A 20,478-nucleotide genomic window follows, 5' to 3' on the forward strand; every position below is an offset into this window, starting at 1 on the left:
TGTCTTAGGCAGAATGCATAAAGAAAGCTAATTCTTCTGCAGTTTCAGTTGTTCTTTATGCAGATTTCTGCGTAACTTGAAAGTTACACAATTAGCAGTTTGTCCAGCAAAAAAAAAAAATTGGTTGTTTTGCAGAATTGTAGCAATTGTTATTATGTGGGATATTAAGCAGTGCTGAATTGTTCTTTAAAAAAGTGAGATTCATTATGCTCTGTGAAGTTCCATAATAAAGGAACTTTTGACAGCTGCAATTTGTATAGGCATTTCTATACTGCAGGTTTATTTGTGTTTGCAATGTTGTGTTGCATAGCTGGGGGTGCATATACGGCTGTTATTTCCAGGGTTTCCATGTTAAGAGCATATGCTGCATCTGTGGGCAGATTATCCTGGGCCAAATGGGATGTCTTTAGGGACATGTGGGAATGGCTCTCAGCCCATGATTCTGCATTTGTTTGTACATATTGAGGTCACGCTGGGACAACGGGGCTCTTGCTTTTCTCTTTTTCATCTGAGCTCTCACGAGAATTGTGTAATCCTCTTCTTATTCCACATGTCTAGCATACTAGTGACTATAGCGTAGGAGCAATTGGTGTCATGGGTAACTCGTCTGGCAAAACATTGCCGTGTTGCACAATTGAACGGCATATTGATAGAGATGGGGATTGAAGGTGTTGAAAAAGGCCAACTACGTGGAAATGAAGTCACCGGGGTATGTGCCTCACCTTTTTAAACCAGGGAAGTGGATCAGACAGGTAACAAAGACCAGCAGTCTCTTCCTATTCTGCATAACCCGAACAATGGGATCTGTCTGTGCTGTGTCATCACCTGTACATTCACCACAGACAAGAAAATCTCCCTTTACACACAGCGTGTTTCAGTTTTGCGTTGGACCGGAAACTAGAATTCCCCATGCAGACAGTCCTTACTGAATACTTTATCCTTTCTGGGGATGGGCTGCAATTGCTCACCAACCCATGCTTCATTCCCAAGCATGGTAGACTGAATTCCTCAGCTATCACTTCCTATCTCCTCTATAGCACTATTTGGTTGGCTTTCTGTTTGCTGTACGCTGGTGGTGTAATAATAATAATAATAATAATAATAATACTGTAGCATCAGGCAGTACTGTACAAAAAAAAGTGGTAGGACTTTTCTGTGGTTCACCAGAGGACCATCGCTGGTGCGTGTGTGTGATAGAACCATATAGACAGAATTCTTTGATAAATGCAATAACTCCACATCACAGAAATCTAGCGAGAACTTTACAGTATGTCCACTGAGTTGTAAGAAGCAGAAGAGTGCTAGTTTTTTTTGTGTGGCCATTGTAAAACATCCAGTGTTTAATTCCACACCCCAAGCGAGAAGGTCATGTGCCTGGATTTACCTCTTTGTTCCCCAATATTAATCTGCTGCAAATAAGTTATTAAAGCTTGGAGACACCCAAATGATATTGGAGCTCATTTGTGTGTCAAGGACAGTGCATGCAATTTGATGTGTAATTTGAGGGAGAGTCACTGCCCTGAAGAGCTTAACGTCTAGACTAATAAGATTGACAGATAGCTCATCTATGCTCAAGTAAAAGTGCATAGAGCACCAGAATAATCTGTTCATATTCTCCGGTGCTTGAAATCCCTGCAGCTATTGGCAGAGGAAGGGGGACTTTCCCCTTTGTCTCATCTCACTGCTCGGGAATCTGGAATCGTAGTTGGACAAAATATGCCTCCTCTCCCATGCAGAGCCATATTTTACTCCCACTCTCAGAGGTCTTGGATGGAAGAAAAATTACTTAATCCTGTTTTGCACACTCCTTTTAGAAACTTGGGCTATGGTATTTCTGAGGTGCCTGAGAAATTTGGCTGCAGGAAAATCTGACTTTGGAAACTGCTATGGCCTGATTTACGCAAGCAGCAAGGTGGCATCTCTTTGGAAATGCACATGCGTTTGCCGTGCTTTTGCAACCCCACTTTCAGGCATTTTGCTATGGGATGGCAAAAGTCTATAGAATTGCATGGTGAGCCTCCTTACACAGAACATGGAGCAGCCTCCACTCAGTTGCCGTTCAAGAAACAACCATGCTGTCGCTTGTGTCAGTTCTGAGAAGTGTTCCAGTGTTTTGCCAACTCCGAACATCTCCACACATGCTTTTCAAAAAAGTGAGGGGCAGGTGAGCTGTATTCTGGACAAAGGCCTTGTTTTAAGGAATGTGACCCTTTCGTTGTTAGCCATAAAGTGCATGACTGCAGTTAGCAGTGTTTCACTGATATTTGTTCGTTGCCTTTTCACACTGAAAATGTAGGAGATCATCATGCACGACAGATGCAGATGGAGTGTTGGTGTCTAGGTTTTGCTTTGTTCCCTCGTTCCTAGTTATGTGAGAACTCAAGTTTATGGTTCCGTTTTAATGCTGCAGTCTGAAGCATGAGTGTGGGAAACAGACTGTGGAGATATATACATTGAAGCTAGGATGCAAGGAATATGTATGCGTTGTAGAATGTGTTGTGCATTCTCTGCAACTTCAGGTTCTTCTCGCTGTCAAACGCAACCGTTCTGCTCTTTAAACAGAAGCTAAAGCAATGGCTGCAGTGGCAAATGAAAGTTTCATCCACACGCATGGTTCTTCTTTCTGTTTCTTCTTTAGATTATCTGCACAGTTTACTGTTCCCTCACTTGCTCATCTCAACCTTTTGGGATCCTAGCCCAAGTACGAACCTTTGCAGGAGAATTTGCCTGTTCCTTGAAGGTTACTGCACCCCTATCTGTAATGTTGTGGGGCAGGAAAAGATAACAGGAGTGTGATACGGCATTATTTCAGTAGCTGCATCAGTTCCTGGATGTTCCATGCAGGGATAGGAGAAGGAACAGTGTGGGGAAATGGTTGCTTGTACATAAGAGCATGAGCAAAGTTCTTATTAGAACAGCCTATATCATAACAAGGCCCCCAAAAGCCTGTGCTGATGAGCCTTAAAAGAAATATTAAAAAACAAACAAATAGGAGGAACAATTTGAAAAATAAGAAATCAAATATTTGCGGGCCCCCAAGGAGATCAAAATCTCATGTTAATAAAACCCACACTTAAATGTAAGCAGCGATACTTTTCTTGATTTGCTTTTTCAAAGGAAGAATGGATGAAATTGGCACCTTCTTGTAAATGTAAAAAACTGATGGGGAGACACTTTGCTCTTTGGTGGTGAGCTTCGCTTTTAGTTTGTAGTAAAGCCCCAGTGGAATCTGGTTTGGATTTTGAATCTGGGTTAAGTTTCTAGTTGCTGTGCTATTTTCATTCACCGCGGGTATTTGATTCATTTTATTTCCGTGCCACTTTCCATTCAGATGAATCCCAAAGCGACTTACAAGTAATAAACAACGGCAACCTAGTGAAACGTAACAGAACATCACAAATGCAGCAAATATGTCGTATGAAATAATTAACAAATCATCAGTAAAAACCTAATATTTCACTCTCTTCAGGTTAATTCAATCCCTTTTTTCAATCTTCTTTTCCCTTTCACCTTGATTCTTTTTCCATAACCTCTCCAAATATTTTGAGAAATATTTTTTCACGAAGTATAAATAAATAAATAAATTCATTGGAGCTAAAATACTAACAAAATGAAAATACTTTGCTCCCGGTTAAAACCCTGATGCAGAATACCAAGGCATGGGGGATAGACAATCGCCCTCTGTATAGGGGCACGTCCCTGCCTCTGTTGGCATCAACTCGAAGACTGTCTGTTTGCATGTGGCTCTGGAGATTGAAGAAACCCACGAACAGTTTTATCACGCCTACCCTGCTGATCATGCCGTTTTGGGCTCTCCTCCAGAGGAATGTGGACTGTTTGCACCAGCTGTGTGTGCTATAGCCAGTTTTGCCTCTGTGTTGATGGAAGGCTTGTCCTCGGCACATGTTTTCATGTACAGTATATACTTCTGTTCCTCCCCCTCTTCCCTGCTCCCCCACCGTTTCTGGAGATTGCTTTTCCCTGTTTTATAAAGAAAGTAGTTCGGTGGTAAGGAATGTGATCAAAATCTAAATCCTAAACACAATTGCTTGAAAGCAGTAAAGTTCTATATACATTTGTTTAGGATTTAGGGGAATGGAGCCTCAGGAATCAAATGAGCTCACACTGTCTGGTCCTCAGAACTCTCCCCAGGACCTTGCAGAGCCTGCTGGGCAACACCAAGTTCTATTTTTTACTTATCCTCTTTTTACTTTATCCTCTTTTACTTATCCTTTTTTTACCACTGGCATATGGCCCTTGGAAGGGTATCTAGAAGGGAATGAGACCCTCCAGTGGAAGAAAGGCTCCCCACTGTAAATAATGCAAACGATATTTAGAAAATTCTCATATGTGCGTGCTGTTGAAATGAATGGGAATTGTACGAGAGCTCAGAAACAACAGAATCATAAAATTGCAGAGTTGGAAGGGACCATGAGGGCCACCTGGTCCAAAGCCTTTATAATGCAGTGCCAGTGTGGTGTAGTGGTTAAGAGCAGTGGACTCGTAATCTGGTGAACCGGGTTCGCTTCTCCGCTCCTCCACATGCAGCTGCTGGGTGACCTTGGGCTAGTCACACTTCTCTGAAGTCTCTCAGCCCCACTCACCTCACAGAGTGTTTGTTGTGGGGGAGGAAGGGAAAGGAGAATGTTAGCCGCCTTGAGACTCCTTCGGGTAGTGATAAAGCGGGATATCAAATCCAAACTCTTCTACTTCTTCTTCTTTCGCCCAGTGTGGGGCTCCAACTCACAACCATGAGATTAAGACCTATCGACTGAGCTAGAAACATATTGTTTGTAGCTAATTTGTCCCCAGAAGAGCAAAGAGACTCGGGCTAGGTACAAACCATACATTTAAAGCACATGCACATACCCAAATAATCCCGGAAACTGTAGTTTATTCCCCCACAGAGCTAAGAACTGCTTTTTTAATGAGCTAACATATTTGTGTTGAGATGTGCACAAGTCTGTTATGTGTAAGAAGGGTCAGGGACAAAGCCCATAAGAACACAGGAGCCTACCGGATCAAGCCAATGTCCTATCTAGCTCAGCATCCTGGCCTCTCCGTGGCCACCCAGATTATTAGAAATAGTGTTGCCATTACCCCAGGCACATCTCTTCTGCCGTTTCCCCCTTGTGCCTCCCTTCACCTGCTTTTGACTCAAGCAGCAAGAGTTTGGCTGGTACAGTTTAGCTGGCATAGTTGCGCCACCCCGAATTACTGCATCAATGAAAAATCTCCTGCATGTTTACTGGAATTCTTGAGCACGTCTAATGGCAAGATTACAGTTTAAATAATATAGGCTGCCTTTTCCAGTTAAGACTCTGCCAGAGTGGCTTGCGATACCTTACCAACAAACCAATGTGAACATTAAGCCCAGCACAATAATAAAATGCTCGTTATTAAAACAATCCATGGTATGCTTTAAGATCCACACAAACACACCAGTAATGCATACACATTCCTGCAAAAGTAAATGAAGCCGCCTTTTCAGTTAAATATATCAGTTTCTATTTACCAATAAAAATTCTTGGCCATAATGGACAGAGACTATTCCAAGTCTCCTCATAAATGGCATAAGTCGTCATTCTTAGATTGATTTGTTTGTTATTTAGATATTTATAAACCTCACTTCCCTAAGAAATGTAACAAGGCACCGTACAACAGAAATGGCAGGATCTCTATGGATTGTGGCTAATGTCTTCTGTATCTGGCTTCAGAAATTGGTCGTGGGAGGACACTGAATGTGGAATAACTGGTAATGTCTCCACAGCCTCAGTGGTTGAGGGTGGAGTGTAAGGAATTAGGGGGCCTGTGAGGTAATTGGGGGCCCAAGTTGTTCAGAGCGTCATAAGTTGGATATTACCAAGTTCACATGTGTTTCTGATAACACACTACGGACAACATGTAACTGTGTGTCATCACAGAGGCACAGCTTTTCCAGTGCAGTTGTGCAGCAGTCCTCTTGCTTTTTTTGTTGGTCTGCAGACCTTAGAGATGGGCTCTAAAGTTTCTCAGTAAAACTTGTAAATTGTGTTTGTGTGTGCGCGCACGCGCATTTGTAAACACAGTGATTCCATTCAGGAAGTTCTCCTGTCATTGCCAAATGCTGACAATTATTATTTGTTACTCCAAAAAGCTCAGAGCAGCATACATGAGATAAATCCAGGTTTTATATTCCCATGCACTCTGCTAAATTCTAATAAGAGTAACTTGCATGGCACAGCCTTGCATGGGTGTTTTGACTCCTTGATCCAGAACTAGCAGTCTGTTCACTGAGTACAGTTTTTTTTACCTCATTTCCTCTATTATTGTTTTGTTATGCATTAAATTTGTTAGTGGCTTTATCTTGCCCAGGGCAACCCAAAGTGACTTACAGTTGAATCTCTAGAACTCTCTCCTCATTGAATCTCCCAGATGCCCAATGCTCTTCAGGAAAAAGTTTTAAGAGCTTCTGGGGAAAGTGTTTTGTTTATTGTTGGATTGATTTAGTATAAAACTTCCTGGACAGTTTTAATTGTGACATATTTCCATATTCTGCATGCTCTTAATCTTATCTTTGTTCACCATTTTGGATTTCACAAGCAAAGCAGCAATGTGGAATATAATAACATACCAGACTGACTCTTGGGAAGAATTCTTTTGATAAAGAAGAGAACTGCATGACTATATCTGTGTTCTGCTTTCTTCCAGATACTAAATAGCAGCGAGATGGAAGTTTCGGGGTTCCCCTCTGTGTACAGAAATTCTGAAAACTGAACTGAAGAAGCTTGAAAGTGGCACCTGCTCCTTGAGACTTATGTAGTGTCATAGACATACCAGGGGACTTCGGAGAATACGGAAGTGTGACACAGACTCCTCTCCAGTTTTACCATTTATGTTGGAACTACTATCAAGGGATTATGTTTTACAGCAAACTGATACCTTCAGGAAGAACCGCGTTGAATGTCCCTTTGGTTTTATGCAAAAGAAGTTGGAATTTATGCTGAAACAAACCTGGATTAACCATGAGGCCAAAGACTTTTCCTGCTACCACTTACTCTGGGAACAGCAGACAAAGATTGCAGGAGATCCGGGAAGGTTTGAAGCAACCTACCAAATCTTCCAGCCAGGGATTGCCCATTGGACCAGGAGGCGAAACTTCTCTGGACCCTAAAATTGCAGTAGGGAAAGATGCAGCCAGGCAGCAGCAAATGAGACCAGTTGCCAAGTTTGGGCCTTACCAGAAAGCACTGCGAGAAATCAGATATTCTTTGCTGCCCTTTGCTAATGAGTTGGGCACCACTTCTGCAACGGTTGAAGTTAATAGGCAGATGCTCCAGGAACTGGTGAATGCAGGGTGTGATCAGGTAAGCATTATATTAGAACAAGCTGTATTAATCGGATAGTGATATTGATGGAAATACAGGCATACAAGAACCAAGTTAAACACTCCCCCTCATTATGGTTCATGGGGTTGAGCATTGTGGTTCTGTTTACCACATGCTGATGTGCTTTGCCACAGCATTCACTCTGCCACGCTGAGTTGGGGATTGAAAGAATGAGCTGAAATACAGTCATACCTCGGGTTGAAGTAGCTTTGGGATGAGTATTTTCAGGTTGCACACTGCGGCGACCCGGAAGTAACAGAGCGTGTTACTTCTGGATTTCGCTGCTCGCGCATACAGTCAAAATGACGTCCCGCGCATGCGGCGAATTGCAGCATGCGAACGCGGGTTGCGTTCACTTCAGGATGCGAACGGGGCTCCGGAACGGATCCCTTTCGCATCCACAGGTACCACTGTGCTTTGCATTCTTGTTCCATAGGCTGCCCATAATTTTGCTTAAAAAAAATGCAACATGCTTAAGTGATGATGTGATATATTTGTTTATTTTTAATGTAACAGAAGAATCTCCAGTGGGGTTTGCCACAGTAGATTCAAAACCAGGGTGGAATCTACACACACATTAAAAGCACACAGTGAAAATGCTTTTTAAAAAAATCATTGTGAAAAATACATTGAATTTTGCATAGCTCGCTTTCGCCATCTAGTGCCACATTTGTATATTGCACTTCACAACACATTTAAAACGTTTTATTTGCAGCTGCGTAGATGAGTCCCAGGACTCGCTGGGGCTTGTCTACACTGGAGTTTGCTGTGTGTTTGCATTCACGTTTAATTTGCGTTGTCCACATGACGTTACCTTCAAACAACATCAATCTCCCCCAGTAAATTTGGGTTTATCTGATACATGAATAATCTGAATGTTGAGGGAGATTAGGCACAAAACTGTTTCACTTGGGGGGTCACAGACGATTTGTTGCATTGTTTTGGGAGTGGATCAGTTGTCACTTTCTGCTGTTTCCCTTTGCACGCTCACTGCTTCCTCTGTGCTTTCATTTCCGGTTATGTTCATAACAATTTACAGCATGCTCCTTAAAGGAGGAATGTAGATTTGCACCCAACCAGAAAACTGCCAAGGTGTGTGCTGAGAATTTAAAACAATTCCCTGACTGTGCACTCTTGCACACTTCCTGGGCAGGGAAATCTTTTTAAAAACAAGGTGTGCTCGCACATCTCTCTGCCCACATGCCCTGCTGGTACTTAATCGGCATAACAGAATCAACAAATTAGAAGGCGGAGCAAACACAAAAGGGAACTCCTACTGGTATGAATGGGGAAAGATCGAAGCAGCTCCTCATACACATCCAATTACGTGTGGGTGTGGACTGCTACAGTCTAATTTGAATGGGGGCGGGGGGAAGTGGATTGACAGCTCAACAATACTCCAATGTGGACAAGCCCCAGGATGCTGCCCCTGGGCATATTTTAATGGCACGTTTCCTCACCGGAACATATAAAGTAAAAAGTATAGAGTGCCTTTCTCTTTTTCTCTCCTTAAATAATGGTAACCAACTCATATGCAGCTGGTACTAAGCGTCCTTTCTGTGCCAGGGGTATAACCTCTAGAGCAGGGGTTGGCAAGGCCTACTGGGCATGGGCTGGATCACTCCCACAGAGATCCTCCATGGGCTGGGCCAGTGCAGTGCGGCACCGGAAATCGCTTCTGCACATGCCCAGATGCCAAAAATAATGTTTTTTGGCGTCTGGGCATGTGCAGAAGCGATTTCCAGAGCCGCAGAAGAGAGTCCCCGCGCCGGGCTGGGGACTCGTTGAGCGGGTAGCTCGGTTCGTGGGCGGCTTGTGGGCCAGTTAAACGGCCTCCATGGGCTGGTTCCGGCCCACGGGCCTCAGGTTGCCGACCCCTGTTCTAGAGAGTCCCAAGCCTTGACATCTCTGGTTTCAGAATTTAAGCATCAGTTAAAAGGACTTTCTTACTCTGTTTTACTTCTGTTCTGAGCTGCACTGCCTGTAAGGCAAAAATGGTGCCACAGAGTATCAAGACTGAAGAAAATACAGAGCAGCCTGTGACTGGATGCCCCTGGCAGCTCATTCTATTTCTAGACATTCCCCTACTTCCTGCCTCTTGTGTCCAAGAAAGCCAAAGGCTGTAAGACGTTGCACAGTGGCCGTGTAAATTGAACCCACCATTTTTCTAGAAACCCATGGGGGCTAGAAATGAGCTTTAAAATAGAATAACGTTTGCATCAAATGAAACATCATTAGCTTGGTTTTTAAATGGCGTTTTGTATTCTGACTTTGTTCACCGCCCTGTTATTTTATGATACGCTGGTATGGAACTAGTTTTACAGATAAAAATAAATGAATGCCAAGTGCTGCGGCGACTGAAAAAGTATTGAGCAGTCAGTGAGGCATGGCTTTGTCCTTTGGGGCATAAGTACTAGACCGGCAGGGGGCACCTTCTATCACCAAGAGAGTCTAGGTTCTGCTTTAAATGCTCCAAAGAAGCTGCAGACAGGCACAGGTTTCCCATAAATGTGCCTATACAGTGGTACCTCAGGATGCGAACGGGATCCATTCCGGAGCCCCGTTCGCATCCCGAATGGAACGCAAGACGCGACGGTGCGTGCGTGGGTCGCGTTTCGGCACTTCTGCGTATGCGCGTGACATCACTTCCGGGTTGATGCGGAGCGCAACCCGAATTTGCCTAACCCGAAGCGTATTCATCCCGAGGTATGACTGTAAATGTGTTTATAAAGAGAACTAAATGTTCTCTGGCTTAAAAAGATGAAATAAAACCTTCTTAGTTTTGTCCTTTTTGCTGAAGACCCATCTCTTTACCATGACCTTTGACACTTGAGATATATATTTTAAGCTCCACTGTATTCTTTTGACTGTAATTTGCTTTAACTGGCTTTAATAATTGTATTTTTAATGGTTGTGATCAGCCCTTGGGACCTAATAGTGAAGGGCAAGTAAGAAATGTAATAATATTAGTAGTTTTGTAAAGGACCGTTAATGTGACTGTGTGCTGCAATCTATAAGGAGGAAGTTTTCACATAACCTAACCATAGTTCCCTGTTGAGGGAGTTTGAACTGGGCAGGAAACTCTGATTGGTTTAAACTATGGCTAGGGCTTTAACGAACCTTGGTTTATGATTCTGGCTTGTTCACTGGCTATCCTTTAAATCAACAACTAATACGACACACCACTTTTGGTTTAAAAGCACAAGTGGGTGATTTTGATCTACATCTGCTGAGGGCTTCTAGAGGTCTCAAATATTGCAAATCATTGGTGTCTAGAGGTGGCCTTAAGAACAACAGCAACAAAAATATGGGCTCTACCTTTCCTCAACAGCTGAATGTATAACTTCTTATTCATTCAGAGATGACTAAACCAAATAGCATGTGATAGTATGATTTTTTAAAAAAAAGCTCAGACAGCTTCAGGAGTTGTAGAACTAGACAGCAAAAAGGCACAGGCTTACTCAGTATGAAAACATGAAGCCAGAATCGCTGCTAGTTGCCCATCGGCTGGTAAACAAAACTTGCAGGGCCTGAAAGTGCACCTTTCAGACTTCGAGAAATACTGGTGGCAGGACTGTAGCTGTCCTCCTTGCTGATCATTAATCCACTTGGAAGGACCCCAGGCAATTAGATGTGGAATGTTGCATGAAGTTGTAGATAGTAGCTTTTTAAATATTTTAATTGCCCTGAATAGATGCAATTGAGCATATGATTGGATTTGTTCATCAACTTGGAGAAGTTTTGGGTTCCAGCTTGCTCTCTCTTTTTCATTCTTTCTCAGAGCGGAAATGTTGACAGGGTTGTTGCTTCTGCTACAAAATGATATGCTGATGTGAATTGTGGAACAGCTGCAGTGCGGGAAACTGTTTTTCAGCAATATGGATCTGGTTGTGCCTTAATACATTTAGCAAAGTTTGGCATGAAGCGGCAAAATGTTTGTGATCTGACGTCTTTCAGCTCAGGGGCTTCCCAAATTTCAGGGGTGGGGAGGAGAAGAACCATGTGCACACACATTGCCATTTATACTAATACCAGGAACTGTGTGAGCTTAAAATCTGAATTTTCATAAGTTATGCAAATTAGGCAAAATATACTTGGCTAGTCATGGAGAGGGTTGTGTCATAGGACTGTCTGAATGCAGTGGAATGGTGGAAGGAACCAGCTGGGGAACCTTTCACTGGAAGAAGGCTCAGACAGTGAGTGGTTAGAGGGAGAGGACTGGGAAGATGTGTCGGAAGCTGAAGAGGTAGCAGGACTTGGTGAGCTGGGTTGAGCTAAGCTAAGAGATCTCTGGTAGTCAGCCCCATGAGGATTGAGTGGTGTGGTGTGTCAGGTTTTATAAACTGAGATATAGTCAGTCTGAGCACTGTTTTTTATTTTTGTTTTAAAACCTGTTTTAACTTACACTATTTTGCACCTAGCCCATGTAAAGGTAAAGGAACCCCTGACCATTAGGTCCAGTCGTGACCGACTCTGGGGTTGCGGCGCTCATCTCGCTTTATTGGCTGAGGGAGCCGGCATACAGCTTCCAGGTCATGTGGCCAGCATGACTAAGCCGCTTCTGGCTAACCAGAGCAGCGCACGGAAACACCGTTTACCTTCCTGCCAGAGTGGTACCTATTTATCTACTTGCACTTTGACGTGCTTTCGAACTGCTAGGTTGGCAGGAGCAGGGACCGAGCAACGGGAGCTCACCCCCTCGCGGGGATTCGAACCGCCAACCTTTTGATCGGCAAGTCCTAGGCTCTGTGGTTTAACCCACAGCGCCACCCGCGTCCCTACCTAGCCCACCTAGGGACCGTTTATTCAAGGGGAGGGGGAGAGTATAATTCATGTATGTCCCATCTGTGTCCATGAAGCTTGAGCCCAGATAAGGTCCCAGTGGAAGGCAAGTCAGTTCCCTCCACTTTCAATATTCATTAATTTGCTTTTATCAGCCACACCATAACAAGTTCTTTTGGCAATGTGCAAATTAAAACAAATACCCCTTCTCTAGCGTCTAGGACTTTACCAACTGCAGTTGTCAGACGCCTGGATTCTGGATGTGCCGCTAGATTCTGTGCTCGGACCCAACAAAGGGGAGTAGCATCTCTGCTAATACCTGAGACTATTTATGATGCCTTTCCATGACCTGGGAAGTTAAGAGTTATTTGTGAATATTGTAATGTGCCGGAGAACACCTACCCGTCCCCTGTGTTGAAGTCAAAGGCTTGGAATCTTGTCTGCTCAGGCAGCAGTCTTGATGTCTTGATTGCGTTCCAACTTCCTTTCATCTTGCTGGGATGGAAAACACATTGAGAAACCAAAGACCGATAGTGAGATGAAAAGAGCAAATGCAACAAAAAGTGTATTGTGGTCTCTTAAAGAATAAACAAATGTATTGTGGCTTCAGCTTTCATGGGCCAAGGGCATCTGACAAATTCGACTCTAGTCCACAAAATATGGTGCCACAATAAATTCCTTAGTCTTTAAGGGGCTTGGGGTGTTGTTTGGGGTTATTGGGGGTGAGTTGTGGGTGGTTTTTTTGTATCTTTTTTTTTAGATTTAGTTGTCATCCATGTAGAATTGGTTCAGTTTGGTTTTGTATTTTTAAAACTGTTTTGTTTATTGTTCATGACTGCTTTTGCCATGTTGCAGTTATGCTCCCCCCCCCATTATAAGCCATAAGTGTGGTTTGACCTGTGGAAAGGCAGCATACAAATAAAATAGCGTGGGGGGGGGGCTGTAAGCCTGCTTTTACATCTGAAGCATCAGGCGAACATACCAGCAAATCACCTTGAGAGCCGGTGTGGTGTAGTGGTTAAGAGCGGTGGACTCGTAATCTGGTGAATCGGGTTCGCTTCCCCGCTCCTCCACATACAGCTGCTGGGTGACCTTGGGCCAGTCACACTTCTCTGAAGTCTCTCAGCCCCACTCACCTCACAGAGTGTTTGTTGTGGGGGAGGAAGGGAAAGGAGAATGTTAACTGCTTTGAGACTCCTTAAAGGGAGTGAAAGGCGGGATATCAAATCCAAACTCTTGTTGTTGTTGTTGCTGTTGTTGTTAAAGCTTGCCAGCCATGCTTCTGTTTGCTTTCTTGCCTGTCATTGCCACCTGTAGCTTGGAGAAAGTTAGCAAAGGTCCTCCAGCTGGGAGCCTTAAATGGGAGAAGGTTGCATTGGTTGTACAGCCTTATAGGGCTCTCACCCTAAGGTGGGAGGGAATGGTTAGGAAGGAGAAGACAGATGGGTGTTTAGTTTGCTAATACAGTCATACCTCGGGTTGAATATGCTTCATGTTGAGCGAATTCGAGTTGCGCTCTGCGGCAACCCAGAAGTAACGGAGCGTGTTACTTCTGGGTTTCGCTGCTCGCGCACGCGCAGACGCTCAAAATGATGTCATGCGCAGAAGCGGCAAAAAGCGATGCGTGCATGCACAGACGTGCCATCGCTAGTTATGTTTGCTTCTGGATGCGAACAGTGCTCCGGAACAGATCCCGTTCGTATCCAGAGGTACCACTGTATATTCATCTGAGCTTTCAGATGTGAAGAGTTTGCTGAAAAGCTGAAAAAATACATCATGTACCCTTCTTTATAGCATGTCTGTCTCTAGGTAGGGTTGGAGGACAAATTTGATTCAGCACGCATTTAAAGTTGCATCTATCAAATCCGGCCTTTCCAAAACATTATTTGAACTGAAACACAGCTCCCCTTTGAAATTCACACTTATCTTCATTTTGAAATGTACTGTAGCTCTACAGCCAGTGTTTATTTAAAAAAAAAGCATCTAGTAGGGGAAAGTGTACATGAAAAATAAAGGCATTAGCGAAAATAGCATACAAAATGCGCATTACGGGAAATTGCTTAAAATATGTGTACGTTAGTCAAAACTGCACATAGAAATGTGTTTTGCACTAAAATGCTGGTGAGTTTTCAAGGGGGTAAAATGACAAATTGCTGCAAAACATGGAGAACTGGGGAAGATTGAGAAATGGAGAGAACCAAAACCGACAGATCCATCACCCCACTCCACCCCAATCTCCAGCCAAAAAAAATCCAACATTTCTCCAGCAGTCCCTTGTCCTTAACAAAAATATATTTATGCCCATTTTAAAGTTGCTTCCATTATAACCAAATGAACTGGCTGATCACACCCATGAGTTGCTTTTTTAAAAAAGAGCTCCAGACAATTATGCTGCAGCATTTTCCCAAACATAGTGAGCCACAATATGGCTTGCTTGTGCCACGAGGGAAGGCATGCTCACAATGAAACCACGACTAATGCAAACTATGGCTTACTGTGACATGCAAACAAGCCCAGTTTTTTTTAAAATGCTCTAATCAGAATAAATCATATATTACAACGGCTTAATTCTGAGCACAGAGCTTGTGTTTCCTCGTAATGGAATTGGGATTTTTGTGTCTGTGCAGAACAAACAACAACAAAAACCCTTCACCCACTTGACACCGGATTTTTGTCATCTGATTTTGGCTGCATAAAGGGAGCAGTAAAAAGTCACAAAGGAATGTGTAGTATTGTGGGAACAGAGTCTTGCTAGGAAAAGAGGAAACGATTGCTTCAGCAGGTCATTGAAAACATTGATCGTTTGTTCATTCCTGCGCTCAAAGTCACTTCTGAGTCCGAAAGGGTTGAGAGAACTACTAATGCAGCAGGAAGTGGTATCACAATAGAATCAGGGTGTAATAGTTCCTCTTGGAAGGTTTTTATGCTTAGTCAAAACCACACTTCTTGATAGTTTAGACTTGACAGGCCGCCAAGCGGCTCGGGTTAAGGCAGAAAAGTCCCCCTCGCCCCAGTGGATTGAGACTTCATTTAAAAATATATATTATAGCCAGTTTCTGTATATAATAAATTTCCAGTGATCTCCCATCCAAGGGGCTTGACTAGCTCCATGCCTACTTCACTTACTAAGAATTCATGTGCACCCAGTTTGACTGCTGGCCATGTGAGCTGAGGTTTGTAACCAACATGGGATGATAGTGATCTCATTTTCTTCCCATATCATCTCACTGACATGGAAATTCATTTCACCAGGGATGACAACTCTCGTTTTATAATACAGACTACCCTCTATAAAAGGGATGCGGGTGGCACTGTGGGTTAAACCACAGAGCCTAGGACTTGCCGATCAGAAGGTTGGCGGTTCGAATCCCTGTGATGGGGTGAGCTCCCATTGCTCAGTCCCTGCTCCTGCCAACCTAGCAGTTCGAAAGCACGTCAAAGTGCAAGTTTGCTTCCTCTGGTGGGAAGGTAAACGGCATTTCCGTGTGCTGCTCTGGTTCGCCAGAAGCGGCTTAGTCATGCTGGCCATATGACCCGGAAGCTGTACGCCGGCTCCCTCGGCCAATAAAGCAAGATGAGCGCTGCAACCCTAGAGTTGTTCACGACTGGACCTAATGGTCAGGGGTCCCTTTACCTTTACCTTGGTTATAGCATTTACAAGGTAGGCAGAAGGCCTCCTAAACTGGAGTACGGAGTTTGCCTTTGCCTGAATCTCTGTCCAGGGCTAGCGTCAAGGGTAGGCCCACCCCTCCCCAGCAAAGGGTCCATTAACAGGGGGTCCCCTGGGCCTGCTGCAGTGGGGAGGCAGTTTTACTGGACAACCACCTCTCTTGCAAGGAAAGCAAACTAGAACCACATTCTTAAAGCTGCTAGTTGTGAAGGTGGTACCCTGCCTGAGCAATGGCTATGAGAGGAGAGGACACATCCCTCTCGCTCAACCGAAAGCTCACTGGCCTGCTTCAAACCCCAGCTCATTTGCCCCCCCCCTTTCTCGCCCCTCTCTACCCCCCCTTTTGTTGACTCTGCCACTGCCAGCCCAGCTCGCTCACCTGTTGCCCTGCTTGCTCGCCCTGCTGCCTGTCTACCTGTCTCCCATGGTGCCCTCACACTGGAGCCTGTGCAGTCTGTTGACAGCTTGACGATGGACTAGTACAAATATTTTGTGTGTTTGTGTGTGTGTGTGTGTGTAAGTGTAAAGCAATAGAGTTGCACAGCTCAGGAAACAAATGCAGTCGCCGAAGAGATAAGCCAGTTTTAACCAATCTTAAAAAACTACTTTGTTTTCAGCGTTGCAAAAGACATCCTGCGCCAGAGGACTTCTAATGCCAGTAATTTTCAGCATGTTGTAGGTCAGAGAAGCATGACACGGTGCTCTGGAATGCGCAGGCTACGTGCCAGTTTGTAGTGGAGTATCGCTTCAAAGCAGCGTATGTAGGATGTTTCTTGCAGAAAGTTGTGCATGTTCCCATAGTTTTCTAGTTCATTGCCTTGCAGGCGGATAGTTATGAACCTAATCTTTGTTTTAGCTGCTTGAGGCTAAGCACGAAGGAATTTGGGCAGAGTCCGGGTGTCATGGGTAAGGTAGAGTAAATCCTCCTTCAAACAGACATGGGGTTTTATTTACATTCAGGAAGGTTCCCTTTAAAGGCCTTCCCTCACATTCTACTGGGAGTGGCCAAGACCACATAACACTGGTCCTGAAAGACCTACATTAGCTCCCAGTATGTTTCCGAGCACAATTCAGAGTGTTGGTGCTGACCTTTAAAGCCCTAAATGGCCTTGGCCCAGTATACCTGAAGGAGCGTCTCTACCCCCATCGTTCTGCCCTGACACTGAGGTCCAGCTTCGAGAGCCTTCTAGCGGTTCCCTCACTGCCAGAAGTGAGGTTACAGGAACCAGGCAGAGGGCCTTCTCGGTAGTGCTATAAGAGTGCTAGAACAGATCTCGGGGGACTGGTGGAAAGGGAGAAGTCCCATTGCACAAGGGCAAGTCATTCCCCTCGCACAGGGAGTGATTTAGTGCTTTGTTGAACGCCACCCTTCATGTTCACTACAAACATCCAGCACAATAAATATCTGAATTAAGGTGGCTCGATTGGGCAAAAGGCTTGAGTTTAAGGATGTGACAAAGACTTTAATTAAAAAGTACAAAGTGCAATGGCATTCAAAAGCCGGAAAGTGCAGATGGCAGAGGAACATGCATGTTTTCATGGATAACGTCCCTTCCTCCACACCATCTTTTCCTCCTCTTCCAACTTGTGCCAGTGAAATGCTTTCACTGTCCATCTGTAAGGGGCGGGGGGAAAGAGTTTTGAGCTGGCAAAAGAAGCGAAAAAGAAGTTGTATTTTCATTTTTTAGTTTAAGTGCAAGTTTTCTGTTTTGAACTGACCATTTGGAATGGTGAATAAGAACCTCCTGTTCCCGTGTGGAATATGTTTGGTGTGGAACACTGCTAATATATATTTGTGGCATTTTGACAATGAGAAAGCCATTGTTTGTGGTTTAGGTTTCTGCATCTTTTAACATTTCCGCTGGTAATGTACTGCGCAAGACCCCATTCCTGTCTGTTCTGCACCTTGAAGATGAGGAGGCAGATGTATGAAATCATGAGCAAACAGTGTCCTTGGATGATCAAAAGTGCAAGAAAAACAGGTATCTATACAAAGGTATAGTTAGGCACTGTTTTTTATATTTATGTGGTTGTATTCAACTAACCTTTACTCAGGAGTAGACCCGTTGAGATTAATGGGCCTAAGTTAGTTATGGCCATTAATTTCAGTTGGTCTACTCTGAGCCATGGTTAGCAGAATTTCACCCATGGTCTTTGCAGCCAGGTAGTTTGGGCAGACTGCTGGGAGCATCTAGTGGGTGATCATGAAGCCAGTTGTGGATGGTGTTGTTTCTTTACAGCCCTCGCTTTTTCAGTTGCAGATCCCTGCATTGTTAAAACCAATATTTTTTAAAGGAGATTCCTTGATCTTTTCCTGGCAGACAGGATATCAAAGGATTGCTCAGATTGTGTACTTAACTTGAAGTCGCTTACGTGTTCAGACAGAAGAGGGGAAATGGAGAAGTTCTGTTCAAAAAGAGACATATCCCTGGCAGAACAAATCTGTGTCACAGTCACTTTTTAGCTGTAATTTATATGCATGTTTCATCAGGTGCATGCCTTAAATCACCACAGTAATTTTTAAACTTCACCATAAAGCAGACAACTGTTCTATGTAGACCACAGTGTTTTCTAGCATCACAACTACTGTACATGAGGCCCTTGAAAGCCTTTAAAATTTAATGCTCTTATACAAGGTGTGTTCTGTCAGGTGAAGCAGATGCTACATGGAAGCCTTTGATTCAGCCTCTCTGGCAGCTGCAGCCTCCTAATCACTCATGTTTTGACTGACACACATCTCATTTAAACCTAGCACTTTTTTAAAAAAAAATGCACTTTTTTAAAAGGAAAAAGTTTATGTCCCTCTCCAACATGACAACGCCCAAAGCAGTTTATATTAAAAACAAATATCCAATTATCTGCAAAGAAATTTGAAAATGAAGGAACCGCTCTGGGATCTTCGGATGAAGGGCAGTACACAGATTTAATAAATAAAATAAACCTTCAGGTGCTTTAAACCTGCTTCTCCATTTAAAAGAAAATGCCCAAATCAACAATCTGAGGCAAGCGTTGATGCCTCACCTTGCCTTTTATAGCACATCGGACTCCATGCCAAGAATGGTTGGATCACTTAATGGTGGTTTTCTGTTGCAAGGAAAACATACAAACGTCAACATAAAACAATGTGATTTATCTGGTCATGGAAAAACCTTGTAGCTATCATCAGGCTGTTGGATCTATGAGGCGAGAGAAGTATTCATGGGTTTGTGCTAGTTCTGCCTGTGAAGAAAAAAAAACATGAAATATTGAATGGAAACCACCCCAGAGAGTGGTTCCTGCTTAGGGAATACAGTGACTTAGAGCTGTGTTTTTGCATCGGCCAACCACACCTGGGCCAGGACTGGATGCTGTCGTGCAGAGCAGTGTTTTCTCAGACTGGGGGCCGACACCAAACAGTGGTCTTGGGTGCCTCAGTGCCTCCTCACCTGCCTGCCCTGCCATAGCCATTGGACTGGACCAGTACCATCAACTTACTGAGTAAGGTGATTAAAGAGTGGCCAGAAGACAGAGACGTTCATGAGAGGAGGAGGAGATGCTGAAGGAAATTAGCAAGTTAAAACAGTAATTTTTATCGTCATTGTTATCTATCATCATCATCATTTATAATTTGTATACCACCTTTCTATCTCAAGGCGGTTTACAAGCTGAAGAAACAAAAAATGTACATCTTATAACAATCTAATGCAATACAAAAATGTGATAATAAAATATAACTTTAAAATAGGCAACCTCCATCAAAAAAGTAACATTAAACAATCATTAGAATAGTATAAAATAATAATATCAACATATAAAAGTTAAACAGAAATCCACTCAACAGTTACAATAATATCTAAACTATAAGCAATAAAACAACGGCACGCCACAGTACATAAAACAATACACATTGAGAAGCAGAGGGTAGAGCAAGGCAGGTGGAAGGAGGCCTTGCCTGATGAAGTCTCTCCCCTCACAGTTCTTCCTCCAGGAACCGCTCCCTTATGAGGACTCCTAGGGCCAGAGGTGGAAGGAGGCCTTGCCTGATGGAGACTCTCCCCTCACCTCATCTATCAGTACGTAAACTAGGAATGGAAAGGAAGGGGATGGGGAGAGGAAAGCTGCCGTGGAAGGAAGAAGAGAAGGTGAAAGGACCAGGGAGAGGAAGGATGAAAGAAGCCATTATTTGTAGCATCTAGTTTGGTCACAGAAGAACAAAGTAGATCAAGCTCAATAGTCATGCAATATGAATGTATTCTCCTCTCCCCGCCCCCCGCGCTTTCGGAGATGAAGGACCTGCAGCTGTTCTCTTGAGGTGCTAGCCTTCTCGTGCAACCTTATTCTTGGTCAGCTGTAGACACACAAGAACTTCAGTAATATTGCTGCAGCTGCTTTATGCGAAAACGCTTGACCTCTTGGACATTTTATTCTGCTGATGGTTTTGCCTCCAGCAGTCGCCCAGCTATTCAAAAATTGTACCCTACGGTTTCGGAAAGCAGAGCAAATTGACAGTGTCTTAATTAACAATCCTCCTTTGTAATGGACTTCTATGCTGATATAAGAATCTGAATTCCAAGTGGAGCTTGCAGCTGTTCCGACTCTACGATGAGAACAAATTCAATAAAAGAATTAGCTCTTGTCACCCGTTTCTTTTGTGCTAGAATGTTCCCTCATATTTCTGCC

At 43.7% G+C, this 20,478-nt stretch overlaps 1 protein-coding gene across 2 annotated transcripts in view; it reads left to right on the forward strand.

The window, feature by feature from the left end:
- The window catches only part of LATS2 (large tumor suppressor kinase 2), a 45,078-nt gene that overhangs the window by 3,446 nt on the left and 21,154 nt on the right, over window positions 1-20,478 (forward strand). For both annotated transcript variants that reach the window (XM_081908679.1, XM_081908680.1), the window contains exon 2: window positions 6,691-7,346. In XM_081908679.1, coding sequence (XP_081764805.1) covers window positions 7,005-7,346 — 342 coding nt within the window. In that variant the 5' untranslated portion in view covers window positions 6,691-7,004. The remainder of the gene's footprint in view (window positions 1-6,690; window positions 7,347-20,478) is intronic.

The sequence above is a fragment of the Podarcis melisellensis genome (assembly GCF_964234715.1).
Source record: "Podarcis melisellensis genome assembly, chromosome: 4".
NCBI lineage: Eukaryota > Metazoa > Chordata > Lepidosauria > Squamata > Lacertidae > Podarcis > Podarcis melisellensis.